At 46.5% G+C, this 17,661-nt stretch overlaps 1 protein-coding gene across 2 annotated transcripts in view; it reads right to left on the bottom strand.

Moving 5' to 3' along the window:
- The window catches only part of Gnal (G protein subunit alpha L), a 102,740-nt gene that overhangs the window by 5,596 nt on the left and 79,483 nt on the right, over positions 1-17,661 (bottom strand). For both annotated transcript variants that reach the window (XM_075968430.1, XM_075968431.1), the window contains 6 exons: positions 9,710-9,764; positions 7,816-7,889; positions 6,975-7,033; positions 6,524-6,644; positions 3,937-4,067; positions 270-337 (listed from right to left, as the gene is read on the bottom strand). In XM_075968430.1, the coding sequence (XP_075824545.1) occupies positions 270-337; positions 3,937-4,067; positions 6,524-6,644; positions 6,975-7,033; positions 7,816-7,889; positions 9,710-9,764 (508 nt within the window). The remainder of the gene's footprint in view (positions 1-269; positions 338-3,936; positions 4,068-6,523; positions 6,645-6,974; positions 7,034-7,815; positions 7,890-9,709; positions 9,765-17,661) is intronic.

Genomic DNA, 17,661 nt, shown 5'->3' on the forward strand with positions numbered 1-17,661 from the left:
GTGCACATTAGACCCTGCAGGACTTGCTCCTGTTTGGGAGACACGTGTGTGAACAGAGTGTGGCCCTGTCACCTGCTCCTCCCTTCAGTACCTGAGTGAGAGATGTAACCTCTCTCACGTCAGTGTGCCGAGGCACGAGAGACCAACTGCTTCTCTCTTGGCTCAGGACTTAGGGAGACAGTGAGACCATGAAGGGCTAGTTAGCAAACCACAGAGAGCAAGGTTATTAACTGTAAGGTAGACATCACAAGGGCAACAGGATTGCTTACCAAAAACAGATCTCGGATAAAGAACTTGGCTCTCGTAACTTTGGGATCTTCTCCCGCATCTGGTGTTGCTGTTGAAATTAAAAATGGAATTTCATTTAACTGACGGGAAGCAAAGATACAGAAGAATGGCAATGCAGAAGGAATTAACTACACAGGGCTGTGTGTGTTCATGGCATTAACATTCATTAATTTTCCTTCTCCCAAAGCGTTTTAATTCTCATGGAGCTCTGAGAAAATGTCGCTAGTCCTCTGGTCTGGGTGCTGTGTCTACTCTCCTCATACAGTCTTCCTCATCAGAGTGTCACCCAGTGGGATGGCTCCACTGTAAGGGGCTCTGCCACGATGAGGGGGACACACCACTCATCTACAGGAGCCTGAAGGAGACTGGTGTCTTCCACCGGCTGAGGACACAGAACTCACAGAAGAGAGAGCTGGCCTCCGCAGACTCCAACTCTGCTGGGGCCTTGATTCTGGATTTCTCAGCCTCCAGATCACTTTGTTTACCAATCACCCTGCCTAAGGAATTTTGTTATGGGAACCTAGACAGACAGGTTACAGCAAGTAGCACCTGTTCCAGAAAGCATCTAACTGGATTCTGGCAAGCTGTGCCCCCCTCCATCTTCCACTTCCTCTTCCAAGCTATGGTAGAGAGGAAGGCTGTGCTGTCTGCGATGCACTCCACTTTTTAAAATCAGCCTTGTAGGAGGACTCTCTTCAGGCTACTGCACAGACTCAGGTTGGGGGTCCTGGGAAGTCCACTGCAGGAGACCCTCTGGCTATCCACCCAAGTATGTCCTGGAACCTCAGGGTCTGGTGACGTCTCCACCTCTGGAGATACTCTGGTCATTCATTGACTGGGAACTGGGCACTCGTTTTATGAAGGGATAACTTATAGACCCTTAACTGTACATATTTCAAATGTACACTTTGATACATCTCGACATGTATTGGCTTATCAGATTATCACTATGAACAAAATAATGAGCGATCAAAATAGTATTCAACGCTATTGGAAGTGCCCCATTTTCTTCTGCAGCCCTCTCTTTCTGTTCCCAACCAAGCAAGTACGATTCTGGCACTGCAGTCTGTGTATTTCCTATACTTTCCACAGCCCGAAGTCCTCTTGGCTCGGATTCTTTCATCCATGCTGCACGGATCCACACTCCCTTGCTTTTCTTGCTGGCTGCGTCCGAGTTGAGGATCACCAAGCAGGATGGTGAGTCTGGGCAACTAGCAGTGTCACTATCCATGCCAGGGAGTGATGGGTGCCCTGGAGTCACAGACGACCCGGACACACGGTACTGGGTGAGCACTAGTCATTGGGCCTGGCTCTGTGGCTGGAACCAAGGTCCCTTCAGCTGTCACAGTGAATCCCTTTGGTGTTCCTTCGCTGGGAAGCTCCACTTCCAAGGGCAGAGTGCATGCCACTGGGGTGGTGCTCTTTAACGGGGCATAAAGGAGTGTTTGTGTTTTGGAAAGATGGCTGTGCCAAAAACCCAAGTGCTCAAGCAAACATGCATGCATGCATGCGTGAAGAATGTATGCACACACACACACAAATGCATAGCCAAGGAGGCTAAGCTGGAAGCTGGGAGTCACTGAACAGAGTGAGGTCAGAACCACACCTGGAGAAGTAATGCATGGAGGAGGGGCCACAGCACTCAGTTGCTGTGGTTGGCCTAGGGGGCAGTGAGAGACAGGAAGTATCTGGGCAAAGAGGCAAGGCAATCTCCTGGGAAGACAGAGAAGCAACTGAAGCCACACCTCAGCTTTTCCCGGAGCCCTGGCTCAGCCTGGAACAGCAACTATCCAGACTGTGAGGTGAGATCTGAGAATGCTCTGACTTCCAAAGGGCCTATAGCAGAGTGTGGTGGTGTGCTTCTCTAATCCCAGTACTGGGGAGAGAAGGACGGGCAGGTGTGTGTGTGTGTGTGTGTGTGTGTGTGTGTGTGTGTGTGTGTTTTCTCTATGAGTTCAAGGACATTCTGGTCCACATAATGAATTCCAGGCCTGCCTGAATTATATAAGACACTGTCTCAAACCAAACCAAACCAAACCAAACCAAACCAAACCAAACCAAACCAAACCAAACCAAACCAAGAGCAAACCTCCAAACTGACTAACCAGCCACACCAAACAGAAACAAAACGGCAGCAGTCAGGGCTGGTTGCTAATTTAACAGCGCATGCTCTGGGCACACAGGCTGCCTGAGTTACTAACAAAGGAGAGGCTGTCTGAGGGAACAGGAACTGCACCCCAGGCCCTCTCCCCGCATCTGCTGATTCTCATGAGGACTGGGCCCATGTCGTTCAGGATTTTCCTGGGACTGCACTAAAGCCAGGACTTGGGATAATGGGTGGAGAAGACGAAAGGGAACCTAAAGAGGGAAGAAGTCTGAGGTTTTTCTGTCCTCGGTAGTAGTAAGACATGCGGTCCCAACTCCAGCTCTAGATTCCAGAAACACCCCTTTCATTTGGCTTTATCTAGTTTGTGGGCTAGATAAAGAATTGGTCTGACTTTTCCTTTTAGCAAATCACTCATAGAAATGCCCAGTGGCCCAACGCACACTGCAAACTAAGCACAGGAGGGACATGGATGACAAGATCTGATTTACCTTCCTCATCTTAGCACTGGGCCCGCTCTCTCTCGGGAGGCTGGTATAGCTGGTTACCCAGCAGGGCCCACCAGTGTGGCCACCAGGGCCATGTAAGCCCCAGGAGTGGATGACCGCACAGGCTTGGACACCAGGCCTGTCTGACCTTCCTGGCTCCACTTATGTGGCCCGGAGCAGGATGTATCCATCACCTCTTATTCTAAGGCAGCGCTTTCCAGCTTTCCCAATGCTGCGACCCTTTACCACAGTTCTTCATGTTGTGCTGACCCCCAACCATAAAACTATTTCACTGTTACTCCATAACTATAATTTTGCTACTGTTATGAATTGTGATGCAAATAAATGATATGCAACCCAACCAAGGGGTCACAATGCACAGGTTGAGAATCACTGTTCTATGGAGAAAAATAAAGGAAGTCACCACCCATGGTTACTGTATGGGGTCTGAATGATGTCTTTGGTCCCCAAAGACCCAGCTGGTGGTATGAGAGAACTTATCCAGTATGACACAGTCACACCCTTCCTTATATGGCCCATCTTTAACAGAAAATCAAGCTCTGAACCATTTACAAGGAAAATCCCAAGTAGGCCATTTGAATACCGACTAAGCATCCCTATTCTGAATAAATAAAATCTCAGCTATCCCACCTCTGCTAACCTTCACGTACTGACGTCATACCACAGATAGAAACTTCCGCAGTGGCTTCATGCCACAGGTCAGTCAAAACTCTCTGGCTATGGATTTGAGGTACAAAGAAATATATCCCAACATTCAGAGAGCTTTGTCTTTAATGAAATAGAGTCACATCTCCCAGATAAGCAAACATTCCAAAATTCAAAAAAATCTTAGTGCTCGACACTTGCGGTCCTGAGCATTTTGGATAGGGCTACTCATCCCATACCCTAGTGCTTTGGGGACGCATAGAGAGGATGTTTTAAACTGAGGCAGTTTCTCAGATTCACCAGACATCTCTGATTTGCAGTTTATAGAATGATGAGAAAAGAACAGTTGGCTCCTGCAGCTGTAAGAGAGACTGTGTTTTGAAATCTTACCATCTTCGGGGACGGTGTAATTGGCATACTCTGGGAAATAGTCTTCAATTTTTGATTTCCCTGCCAAGACTTTTTCTGCCAGCATATCTTGTTTGTTCAAGAATAAGATGATAGAAATGGTCCGTAACCACCTAGAAAGAACACAAATCCACACCAGTTTCACGACACTAGCATATGAAAGTACCAGTCACCACGACGCTGCCAGACTAACTGGGACTCTGATGATGCCGCTTAGTGGCAGGTGCTTGCCTGGTCTGAGACCCTGATGTCACCCCCTACCTCAGCTCTGCAAGGCAGGCCAACAAAGAGGTGGGAGGGGAGTGGGCCAACACCGGCATCTTCCGGAAACTGACTCACTATCACTTGGTATACCAATGCTCTCACTCTCTGTACCAATCAATGGCAAAGCCTTCCGGAATGTGGCGGTTCACTCTTTTTGATGAACTCTGTAGGGGCTACACTTATCAGTAACAGAGCAGAGCTCTAAGCATTCAGTGAATACACTTGGACTTTTGTGGTATAATTTTGCGGTACAATGGACCAGAAAACTCCAATGGGAGAATGTTACTGAAGTACCAAAAGGCTCATTGGCCAATCACAGGGAGCTTAGTTAGCAGCCTGTCTTCTTCTGTTTTCTCTCCTCCTAGCACAGGGGGACAAGGGGGCAGAACTAGGCTCCTCACATGTTATATGAGAAGCTAAAGGGGTGAGGCCCTGGAACAGAGGTGGTGAGGGTAAGAGAAGTTGGAGTAAAGACAAAAGGAACTTAGCTGCCACATCAACAAAGCCCTCTGACATCCCCAGAGGCCCAAGGGATCAGTCCATAGGACACTGACCACAAATGTAAATGTAATACATTCCCCCCGCAGATGCGTTAGTTTGGCTTTTTTCTTCTACTTTTGTAATTTTTGTAGCTTCTACACAAACAAGTTGAAGTTATAGAAAATACACATATAATCAAATGAATTATATCAAATGATAATTACTATGAGATTTTTATAATTTTATGCCTAGATTACTTTATTTAGAAAGACAAGACTATAATTGCAACAATGTGGATGCTTCGCTGTGCGTGCTCTCTGACAACCATTCTGAAGAATGCACATTCTTCACACCTGGCGTTTCCTGGCCCTATTTCTTTCCCATTAACTCTGAAACCATAAAGGAGGATGGTAGTTGAACACTTGACAGAGAGATACTCATTCAACAATACAAACTTTATATTTTTAAATAAGATTTATTGCATGTGTATCAATGTTTTGTCTGCATATGTTATCGGTGCACCATGTGCATGCCTGGTACCTGCTGAGGCCAGAAGAGGATGTCAGATCCCCTGGGACTGGAGTTACAATGACCAGGATTGCCAGGTTGCCATGTGGCAGCCATGCTGGTTGTCATGTGAGTATAGAAATCTTCCAGGGTCCTGCTGAGGAGTAACTAGTACTTTTAGCCACGTAGCCATCTCTCTAGACTCATTCACTTCTGCCCCTTGGCATTCTGGGAGTATCCTATGACTGTGCTATGGCTTTGAGCTGTTGGGATTGTAGGAACCATCTAGTTATCTGTGAGCATTCTAAACTGGGTTCTTAAACAAACTGTCAATCAGGACAGAGGCATATACCTGTAATCCTAGTAAATCAGGAGGCTGAGGCTAGAGGATTGAGTTTAAGGCCAGCTTGGGTAATATAGGGAGACGTTAGGTCAAAACAAGCAAACAAAACTTTGAATTCTGATATAACGTGAGACTTTTATGGCAGATTTAAAAAGCCCTAACCAGGGGGCTGGAGAAATGGTTCAGAGGTTAAGAGCATTGCCTGCTCTTCCAAAGGTGCTGAGTTCAATTCCCAGCAACCACATGGTGGCTCACAACCATCTGTAATGGGGTCTGGTGCCCTCTTCTGGCCTGCAGGCATACACACAGACAGAATGTTGTATACATAAAAAAAAAGCCCTAACCAAGCACCTATAAGAGCTCCATCAAAGAAGAGTCCCCATGTTAAGTATGTCTATCAGATGGGATAAAAAACTTATTAAAGTTGAGTATTTACGTGTGTGTGTGTGTACGCACACATGTGCGTGTGGGACCTAGTGGAAGCCAGAGGCTGATATATAAATTTTTCTCAAAATCATTCTGTACAGGCTGGGTCTCTTTTTTGAGCCTGGAGTTGGCCATTTTGGCTAGGCTGGTTGGCCAGAGCCCTGAGGATCTGCTTGCCTCTGCCTCCCTATTTTTAGGTTACAGGTGTTCATTGTGATGTTCAGCTTTTGTGTGTGTGTGTGGGGGGGTGGGTGGGTGCTGGAGATCCAAATTCAAGTCCTTGTGCTTGCATCTCATGCTCTTCATCCAAGGAACCATCTCCTTGCCCTCACTTTTTTTTTTTTGTCTATGAGGTCTAACTACATAGCCCAGACTGGCCTTGAACTCGGCACCTCTTGATTTAGCCTTCCTAATGTTAGGAGCACAGGTGTGTGCGGACACACTTGGCTAAAGAGGGTATTTTTAACAACAACAACGAAAGCATTTGTAGTCTTCTGCATGTATTTTAATAAAAAGATCTGCGATCCGGTGGTGGGGTGTATTTGTCACCTGTTATTCCAGATGCTTTCGAACAGGTCCAGGGACTCCCTCAGTCTGTTGGTGTTGTTGTCCTCCCGGATCACCATGTTGTAGCTACTGCAGGCTGCCACGTAAATGATGGCGGTGACATCTGAGATGGCAGAGAGGGAAGGGAAGCACTTTAGATGGACAATGCTGGCTTCTCTGGGATTAGGACTGCGCAGGTCTCAGGCACTGTCATTTGGGGATCGTGTCTAGAACAACTTGAATATAGGTTATGTACACAACGGGGCATTGCTGCCAAAAGGTAACTGGAAACGTGGGGTGATTAAATTCTCCATGAGATTCACATTTAAGGAAGGACCATGACTATTTACTTCACATGTATGTTTACCATGTTATAGAGATTAGAGTTTGATTAAAACACAGCTAGACACAGAGTGGGAGTCAGCACCAGCCCTCTCCGGAACATGCAAATCACCATTAAAGCACTGGATCCATTTTCTTCTCTCATCCCTCTGGCCGCCAACATCAAACATGCTGTGGAGGAGAAACAGAGAAGCCAGTTATTCAGGGAAACTGGGGTAAGGAGCACATGCCTTTACCCTTCTCCCTTGCTGTCAGAATGGTCGGCTGCTCATGAGGACCCTCTGGATCTTGGCTCTTGTCTTTGAGCTGCAGGGCACGCAGCCTCCCCCAACTTCAGTTCTTCCTCTTTCACGCTGCACTGTGGGTGTAGGAGTTAAGAGCAAGGCAGAAAGCTGCTGGCCCGGTGTCTAGGGACATACAGTAGGTGCCTAATAGATGCCGTGGTTCTTAGTTCATAGCACACCTTGTACCAGGTGCATGCTAAGTCTGTGCTGGGGCAGATCCTCTGATAACGTGTCTCAGCTTCAAAGATGCCTCCCCTGGGGAAGTGTGGGGCTTCCTTCTGATCCAGCTCTGTCCACAGCCCTCTAGTCACCAGTGCCTGGCAGGAGGACTCTGTCACCTACATTCAGGCAGATGATACAGCCCTCCCTCAGGCTCTCCAGTTGTCTGGCTCAAGTTCCCACACAGTTTCTCTGCTGCGCATCAGATGGACCCTGGCCTCTATCTCCCTCCCTTCTGCTCAGTGCTCCCCTTTCCTGGAGCTGTGTCTCCGTGTGGGTGAGCTTCTCAGTGCCCTTGCTCGAGTCCGTCCTTACACAGCCTGCCCTGAATCCCAATTCCAGCCCCTGGAGCCTCAAGGCTTTATGGCTCCCATTGTGGCCAGAGGCTGGCACCAGGCTGGGCCTCCCACCTCTGTCCCTGTCACAGGAGACTCTTAGCAATGTACTCACTGAAAGTTCACTTTGTCCACTTGGAATCGTGTCTCAAAGATTCCCGAAGTCAGCACTCTGCATCTGAGGAGGTCCTGGGGCAAGAAGAGAGAACGTGTGTCCTGACATAAGTGTGGCCACTGAGAAATGAGAAGCTTTGATTTACAAAAAGGAGTGATTGGGCTGGAGAGATGGCTCAGCGGTTAAGAGCATTGCCTGCTCTTCCAAAGGTCCTGAGTTCAATTCCCAGCAACCACATGGTGGCTCACAACCATCTGTAATGAGGTCTGGTGCCCTCTCCTGGCCTGCAGGGATACACACAGAACATTGTATACATAATAAATAAATAAATTAAAAAAAAGGAAAAAAAAAACAAAAAGGAGTGATTAAAATGCAGATGTAGAAAGCCTCCACTGTTAAATCAATTTGGCTCTGCATACTGTAACCGTGTTTTCAAGACAGAGTTTCTCTGTGTAGCCATGGCTGTGCTGGAGTTCATTCTGTAGACCAGGCTCAAACTCACAGAGATTCACCTGCCTCTGTATCCCAAGTGCTGGGATTAAAAGCGTCCGTCACGACCAACCTGACACCTCTCAGGACTTTGAAAAAGTGATTCATGGCCACATCTTGCTGTTATATGACGGTCAAACCTCAGTACACAGCGTTCAGGGACAAAGTCTTGACCTATGTTCTGTGGCTACACCTGGAAGTCCCTACTGGGATGGGTCAGTAGAAAGCTTAACTCTCATTCATAAGTCAGGGACCTCAGGGCTGGAAGCTACTTCACTTTAGTAGGGTTGCTGTCACTTCCTTGCCTAGTTCAGCTCTCTCCAAGTTGATATGGTCCCAAGGGCACAGGAAAGCTACAGTTTCACACAGCTGACGTCACCCTGTCCTGGGCAGCTGTCATTATGCTGTTTATGAATCAGCCACCCTGGAAGATGATCGAAGTTTCTGCTGTTTCATAATCACATCATCTCATCTGTTATGTTCTCTTTGAGGCTCCTTCCTGATGTTAGAGAGCCGAGTTACACCGTGGGATATGTTTATATTAGCGTATTAATTATATGGTATGATATTTTCATACTTGTATAGAATCTATTTTGAGCATGTTCCCTTTTCTCCTGTTACTCTTTTCCTCCTTCTGATGCCGCTTCTGCTTTCCAACCAGTCCCTTCTAGTTTCACTTTGTGTGTGAGAGAGGGTGTGTGTGTGTGACTCAATGAGTTTAATCAGGGTTGCTTACAGGAACATGGGTGAAGGGTTATTTACAGGAGAGAAAATGTCTCTACCTTCCCCAAACCATTGACTCCCCCCAGAACCTTCATGAGCCTCATACTGCAGGATCATTTTAAGCTCTTTGGGTCAGCCATAGAGACAGCTACCCAGAGAAGAGAGAGAAACTTCCATCTCCAGGGAACACAGAGGAGAGAGAACCTCCACGTGGTTCAAGCCCCAGGCCTCCAGGGGCTGCGAATGCTCAGGGTAAGGTAGGAGGGCTAGTGTGCGTGCAGTCTTTGTCTGCTCAATCCGAGGGCACACTTGCACACACCTGGAGACGTGTTATGGGACCTGGGGTTCAAGTCTGAAGTCCAAAGCACAAAAGGAGCCAGTGTACTCAGGTGGGAAGCGAAGGCCTGGCTTCCTCAGCGATGGGCCTAGGAAGCCTGGGAATCACCTGCTCCTATGCTGCATGGGGTTTGCCCTTCACACTGGCAGGGACTTGACTAGGCAGCACAGCACAGGACTGGGGAGTGAAGACTTCGAATTAGGTGGCAGGACCAACATAAGGGGCAGAATAACAAGACCCAAGAAACAGTCATCATGGGTTTGCTTTCCCCGAATCTTCTGAGTTACCTTACAACACTCTTGGCAGACTATCTCAGAAGCTCCTGGTGGCTTTCTTTGCACGTACCTGGTCTGTGGGTGTGTAGTCAACCAGACTGACGCTGTCAATCCTTTCCAGGAAGCTGCAAAGAAAGGCAGTACAGGGTCAGGCTGCTTCTCTGGCCCTTCGTCCGTCCCAGTGCCTGGGCTATGTTAATGGGGCATTTGCAAGGGGACAGTGAGGACAGGCCTAAGTGCTGCTATGTATCTGTCTCAAGGGGAGGCCAAGGCCTGCATTCTGTTTGACTTTGAGATTCTGTTCGACTTTGAGATTCTGTTCTTTCACCTCTGCTTTCCTTCCTTCTTCCCTGGTCCTGGAAGGTTAGAAGTGGCTGCTTTGAAACTGGGAGGGGGGATTAAGGCCCCACACCTGGCCAAGCTGGTAGGCAAAGGAGCTGCAATGTTAATACAAAAACAGAAAGCAACAACGTTCCTAAGAACAAAAATATGAGTATAAAAGTCAGCAGGTGTGCATGAGTATGGCTGTATGTTGTATTTATGTTTGCATGTGTTTGTGAGAAATAGAGTGTGTGAACGATGGTGTGAGGGCGTGGAAGGATGCGCGTGCTTGTGTGTGGGTGAGACAGTGTCTGCAGATTTCATCAGCACAGGCCCAGCAGCTGTCAGTGTGCTTGTGTGTGGGTGAGACAGTGTCTGCAGATTTCAACAGCACAGGCCGAGCAGCTGTCAGTGGAAGGATGGTCAGACCTGCTTAGGGTGTGGCAGGTGAGTCAACAAGGAGCCATTTTCCAAATCTGTCCTGTTCCCTAAGTAGCAGGCCACTTCCTCCTGTTCTCAGAGGTGAGACCCTGTTTCAGACCTGCCGCCTCCACGAGGCCTGCTTTCCAGGTCCTGGCACTTGCCACACACTGGCGTTATTTATATCTTTTCTGTCTTAGTGTAGAATCTGGAGCGAGGGTCTTCATCCTGGAGACCCTGGGGTCTCTAGCACTCAGTGCAGTGCCCTGTCCTTAGGAAATACCCTTGGAAGGAACACACATCCATTCCTCCTTCACCTGAAAGGGCAGTGAGCAAGGTCCCTGACAGGAAGGGCTGGAAGGAGCTAAACATTGAATATGAAGCTGCTGGCTAGAGTCAGTTAGCTTAGGAAGCAACCGATTTATAACGGTGCATGTAGGGTGGAGCAGGTGGGTGCGTATACTTGGATGATGATTATTACAAGTAGAAAGAGTGAAATATGGCTGACAAAAAGTCATATGAGGTTCCTGAGGGATGTAACTAAACACAGCCTTCTAGAGGAAATAGTGGAAGGGAAGAGGGGGGGACTTCCCGCAGCCTGTCCAAGTTGTGAGACTGAGAGGCCAACGAAGGGGCAAAGGTGCCGCAGTCTTCCCCAACTCTCCTCCACAAGGTGGTTTCCAATTTCTGTGTAGCTCTGACCCCTACCCTTGCTCCAAGCAACCTGCAGAAGCACTTCTTCAAGCTGGGGCCTGTACCTAATGGGCAGAGGTTTTAGAAGGCTTTTCCAAAGTCAGAACAGTCTCCCTAAGTGGGATTCTTCAGGAGCACGAGGTCTGGCAACTAGCCACACCTGTTGACAATAGCCTTGAGAGAGCAGAACTCTGATTTACAAGGACGCGGGGACTTTCGTTTGAGTTACAGGCATAAGAATCTCGAATGAACTAAAAACAAGTCCCAAATTCCCTGATCTTTGGCCTCCTTGGGCTTCCACAAAAGCCAAAGAAAACTCCAATTGTATAAAACCACCTGTGCTGTGGACACTAAGCCCCCTTAGTTGTGGCCATGAGCCTGGTGCTGTGCGTTTGTAATTTCAGTTACTAGGGAGGTTGTGGCAGAGGAATTACAAGTTCAAGGCTTGCGTTAGCTACGAATGGGTTCAAGGCCAGCTTGGAAACTTAGTGAGATTCTATCTCAATAAATAAATGAATAAATAAATGAATGAATAAATAAATAAATAAATAAATAAAAGGAAGGGGACCTGCAGAGTTAGCTCAGTGGTAAATGCTCACGTAGTATATTGGAGGCTCTGGGCTTAAACCCCAGCACATAAAACAAACAATTTGCCCCTCCCACCCCCCACCGTCTTTGCTATTTTCTAGTTTTTCCTGCTACAGCTGAAGGTGTGAATGCTGGCAGGACTGTTCTTACTAGAATAACTCAAAAGTCTGTGGCCATGAAGATGATCAAGAAGTGGGGAGAAGGATAGCTAGGAGAGGTTGTGGGTATCCTTTGTCGTTAGCTTGCTGGACCTGAGGAAAAGCATCAGCTTTCTGTCATCCATCCACATTCTAAATAATTCCTTTGTGGAAAAAAATAAAAAGAGCAAGCTCCAACTGCTGAGGGAAGGAAGAGATTTTCCTCCGAATCATGGTACTTACTGATGAGTAAAAATATCCCTGTGGTGAGAGACTCCCGGGGTCTGGCTTGGGCTCCCTACACTGTTAGTATGATTTTGTCTTTCTAGTGTTTTATAAATGCTAAGGAAATTTGCTCACATTGAAGTCAGGAAACAGCTAAGCTGCCTTTTTTTTTTTTTTTTTTTTTTTTTTTTTTAAGACAGAGTTTCTCTGTAGCTGTGGAGCCTGTCTTGGATCTAGCTCTGTAGACCAGGCTGGCCTCCAACTCATAGAGACACACAGACTACCCTCCTCTGCAGGGCATGTTTCCTTCCTGGGCCAGTCAAACCAGCCTGAAGAATGGAAATTGCTCAAGATGTGTGTCACTGGACCAAAGTAGAGATGGAGGACAAATGACCCCTTCCTTGTGCCTAAACCTACTGAGGTTCCCTCCCCCTCCAGCCTTCCCAGGACCCCTACTGTGATACGGTTGAATTCTACAAGGTTGCCATAGCACAGGACATATGCCTGGTCCTCATCTGTCATGACATTAAGTACCCGATAGTAGTGAGCACTCCCCGGCTGTCCCTCTGTGCAGTGGGTATAGGCAGTGTGTCAAAGAAAGCTTTATTGACTGGAATGTGGCTGAGGGGCTGGGGCATTATCCTAATCAGTAAGCTTAGCACTCACCACCCCCATCCCCAGCAAAACTCTTCCTCCAAGGAAGCGGTCTGGAATTGTCATCTATAAATGACTTGAGAGTGAGAAGACAGGATGTCTTGAGCCCTTCTGCTCACCCTCAACCTATTCCCCTCCCTGCTAGATCCCTGGCCTTTCCTGCAGTTTACAAACAAGTTCCTTGTCAATGATCCCTAACCCCTCTTCTCCACTTTCACTCTCTCCCTTCTTTGTGTTTTCATGGACCTGGGAATGGAAGCTAGGGCTTCATGCCTACTAGACAAACACTCTACACCGAGCTACGTCCTTGCCTACTGCTTTCTTCATAACAAATTCTCATTGGGTGGGATGGTTTGGAATACAATCATGACATGCTCTGATAGCTGGAGCTAATGACTACCACTGCTCATTAAATGTTTAACTGCTAAGCATTGCTCAGCATTTTCCATAAATAAACTCATTTTATCGTCACACCTAGATACTATTAATAACTCCAGTTTTCCGGCAAGGAAACCTAGGCATGGGAACTAAGTAACTCGGCAGAAGCCACAACTCTGGTTAAATGTTAATATCAGATTCCATGACACCCGCAGCAGCAGTAGCAAGTTAATCAATACAGAGAACAAGAGCAAAGAAGTCTCAGCATCTGGAAGTTTGAGGCAGGAAGATACAAAGTTCTAAGCTAGCCCGGGCGTGCTATTCAGTGAGAATCTGTCTCAAAAACCTAAACACAACAGTAACAAAACAAATGATCATTACTTATCCTAGAAAAATAAGTCGACAGAGAAGTTGTTCCCTTGAGAAGACTGAGGAGTGTTAGCAATTGCAAGGTTGACGGAAGGTGGGGGACAGCCACTGAAAGGACCTGCACGTAGTGAACTCCAGCTAGGCCACTTCTCAGTGTGGCTGGAGTCAGGAACCATGTACTATCCACAGCATCTTGGCACAGGAAGGCTGACGTTGTCCCTGGCAGGTACTTTCCTCTCCCTGAGTAATGAATGCAGTGCCCCATGACCTGCTTTTTCTCTTCCATGGCTACCCTGTAACTCAACACAATCTAAAACTTATACCTTCTAGGCATCTGTTACTGAAGCAAGTCTTTATCCTGTTCCTGAGACTCTCACATAGCTGGCTCCTCGGCACAGGATAATTTGTGAGGTCAGACCATCTGGGGACTCTTTAAGAGACTGGCCTCAGCCCCCATTCCCACTTACATACACATCTGTCCACCTAGATGTTTGAGTCAGAGCCTGAGGAGTTAGTTATCTCAGAGGCACCTTAACCACATCTGTATTCAACACATCTGGAAGGCTTTCCCGTCCTTTCCATATTTGAGTGGTGGTCTGCAGGGTCTGGTTTAGACTCTGTTGTAGATATTATCTGAAGCTGTGTTACTTTTGTTTATGCTGTGGGACATTTAATGACGTAAAGATGTGTTGCTTTTGTTTATGCTGCATTTGTTTAACTCTGTGAAGCTGTGATTCTTTGCCTGTCTAAAACACCTGATGGTCTAATAAAGAGCTGAATGGCCAACAGCCAGGCAGGAGCAAGGATAGGTGGGGCTGGCAGTCAGAGGGGATAAACAGAAGGAGATATGTGGGAGAAGGAGGAAGAAGGAGCAAAAGAACAAGGAGAGGAGGACACTAGGTGTCTGCCACCCAACCAGCCACAGAGTAAGAACGAAAATAAGATATATAGACTTTTAGGAAGGAGAAAGCCCAGAGGCAAATTGTAGCTGGGATAATTTCAGTGAAGAAAAGCTGGCTAGGAATACACCAAGCTAAGGCTGGGCATTCCTAAGGAAGAATAAACCTCCATTTGTGATTTATTTGGGGGCTGGGTGATGGGTCCCCCAAAGTCAAAAGAGTTAAAAGAACTTAAAGAACAAAGAGTTAAGAAATAAGAAAACAAACAAAAAGAGTCTGGCATGTGTTTTCTTCTGTATATACAGCCAGGCAGAGGGTGTTTAAAAGACAATGAGTACTTTCTTATGGTAGAGCTGTGCTGGAACCTTCTAGTCCATGTGTATTCCACAAACACTTATTGAGCTCCAGGTTAGACAGCAGTCCAGGGAACAAGGAGAGTTGGCAATCCTGAGCAGTTTAATAATATCTCATTAAGCAGAGTATTTTATTTTCCCTGGAGTTTCTTTTCATGGAAAGGCCCAGGGGTGCTGGCCAAGCATTCTCAGTGAACTTGGTGAGGGAGGTGGAAGAGCTCAGGGAAGTGTTCTGAAGGGATAAATACAACCCAGGTCCCAGCTAGGAATGGGGGTGGAGTCCAGTGTAGTGCTGCCTAGCATGAACAAGGCCCAGAAAAAAAGTGAGCTCCCTCCCTCCAGCCTACACCAACACCAACGTGTCCAAAGCATCATTAACCAGTCAGTTACAGTGTGTTCTCAGGAGAAAGTGGATTGCAGAAGTGATTAGGGGGTAAAAAGAGAACAGAAAAGTAATTGAATTTCCCCTACCCTAACCCAAAGTGTGAAATTCTCAGTGTATTTATGTGAGCCAAAATAAGGAACTGTTGACAACAATGCTTCATTGGTTCTGGCTTATTGGAAGATTTCGGTTCTGTTTTCCTTTAGCAGCCTAGGACTGACTGTATCTGTTGCAGCTTTCTCCCCCAAAAGTTCCCATGTGCTGGAATACTCCCCAGGAATACTGTTAACTCTGAGAAGTAAGTGTATTTCTGGAGGGGGATGGACATCTGCTCTCTTCTCCACGTGTGTTTTGGTCAACTCTGGACTGATGGTGATTCTTTTATTTAGTAATAACGACACAGGAACCAAGTTTGCGGTGAACATGCACAGGCTTCTCTTTTGTCTTCATTCCCTGACAGCCTGGTGTCCCATCTACTCACAGTGAAAGACCTGGATAAATCCAGACCCCTCTAGCACAAAGAATAGAGCCAAAAAAATCCAGCAGGGAGAGAAGAACCAAAAATCTAGGTTAGCCGGTTTAGTGACTCTGTTCCAGGAACTAGCTGACCATAAAGTTAGATTATAATCTTGAGAATCATCTTGAGAAACAGGGAGTTACCCCCTTGTGATTATCACTGGAATTTTTGGAATTTTCCAATGACACCCTCCCTACCCCCTTTCCGTTATTGGGTTATGGCTTCTTCCCTTAAATATCCCTTCTCCCAGCTACTCGGGGTCGAACTCCTACCCTTCTGTGGGAAATGAGTTTTGGCCCCAGTGCACTGGTTCCTGTCCTGTCAATAAATCTTGTGTGATTGCAGCAAGAATGGTCTCTCGTGAGTTCCTGTGGGGTCGTGCTATTCTGAGTCTCCCTGCTCTGGGGGTCTTTCAACATAACACACTGCACGGTCATCACAAGTCCCCTGGGGATGATTTAGTACATAGGCAGATGTGCACATGTTCTGTGCAAACACTTTGATCATTTTATGAATACATAAGGAACTTCAGGAGCCATAGAGTTTGACATCTATGCAAACCAGAACCAGCTACCCGAGGACACAAAGGGATAGCTGCACACTCATTTTTTCAGGTCACACCCTATTTTAGAAAGAACCAGGATGGGAAACTGAGCTTGTTGTAGTCAATGTTAACTTCACACTACTTTCTTAAGAGATATAAAACACCATTAAATATGTTCAGTTGAAAACAATACAAAATTACCTTTTTTGGCAAAATGAGCTTTCAGGTCTTTTCTGTCTTAGAAGATATATATAGTCACTGCTCCGATCTTACTAGAAAATCACAGTTAAGCAGTCTCTTCCTTAGCAATTACTGCCTGCGAGAGGCAGCCACATTAGGGATCTTACATTTATTATTCCCAGAAATAACGCCAAGCACTAAAATTTTATTAATATCCAGTAGAATGAGAAACGAGGGCATCCCATATGAACAGTGTAGTCCATAAGCAAACGGGAGCTGTGTTTAGATTTCATTATCTCATTTAATTATCGTAATAGAACAATACCTATTTCTCAATGTTAACCACTGAGATGAGGGACCCTCATTATTATGTGAACAATGGAATTGTCTATAATAAAGTTATTTCATTCTAATAACTGGCACATATGCCAGCCTAGGGAACCCTTCTCCCAGACTGCTTTTTTGGATGCGAAATTCTCAAAGAGCAGCTTCCTTCCATCCTAACGCCCTTTCTAAAGGCTCTACATTCCTGGAAGGAGGGAAAGTACTTACAGAAGGCATCATTGCGCCTTTCCGTTGTCCCCGAGGCAGTAGATACTTCCATTGGAAAGGAGCCCACGTGGCATAACCTCCTTCGTTCATCTTTTGTGGTATTAGGGGCCAGATCCTGGCCTTATCCATGCAAGGTTCACTCCCTATCCCTTGGCTATACTAGCCACCCCTCCCCACAGCCCAGATGACCACATTCTCTTTGTGCCTGAGTAGTATTTCATTCTATGGACATATCATATTTTGTTTAGTCATTCACCAGTTGATGAACGCTGGGGTGGTTCTATTTTTGAAGGACTGTGGACGATGCTATAAGCAGACGTTGTGCCTCTAACTAGGTTAGTGTTATAGAAATACTACTTTTGCAGATGTGAACAAGGCTAAGAGAGTGGGGAAAGCAGAAAAGCCTAACTCCAATACAAACAGCGGTTCAGCTGAAATTTAAAGGCTGCCCACGAAATGCTAGGTCATGTTCTAGGCCGTGGTGAACCAGCAGGGCTGCACTAATTGGACTCTGGGTTAAAAGATGGGGGAGTGGGGAATAGATAAGATCATGATACAGTATATATAAATATATGTACAAATATATATGAAATTTTCAAAGAATAAATAAAAAATATTTCCCCTTTCCCCAAGTAATTCCAAGTGAGCAGTTAGCTCTAGGCGACAGTCTATCTGTGTGATAGAGAGCTTAAGGAACTTAGATATATTCATTCATCTATCCACTGTACAAAAGGGGTGGAGTATCTGTCACAGCAGCTCCGGCTAAGAAGAGGTGATTGTGCTGGGCACTGCATAGAGAGCAGCTGCAAA

The sequence above is a fragment of the Microtus pennsylvanicus genome, chromosome 4, assembly GCF_037038515.1.
Source record: "Microtus pennsylvanicus isolate mMicPen1 chromosome 4, mMicPen1.hap1, whole genome shotgun sequence".
Classification (NCBI taxonomy): Eukaryota; Metazoa; Chordata; class Mammalia; order Rodentia; family Cricetidae; genus Microtus; species Microtus pennsylvanicus.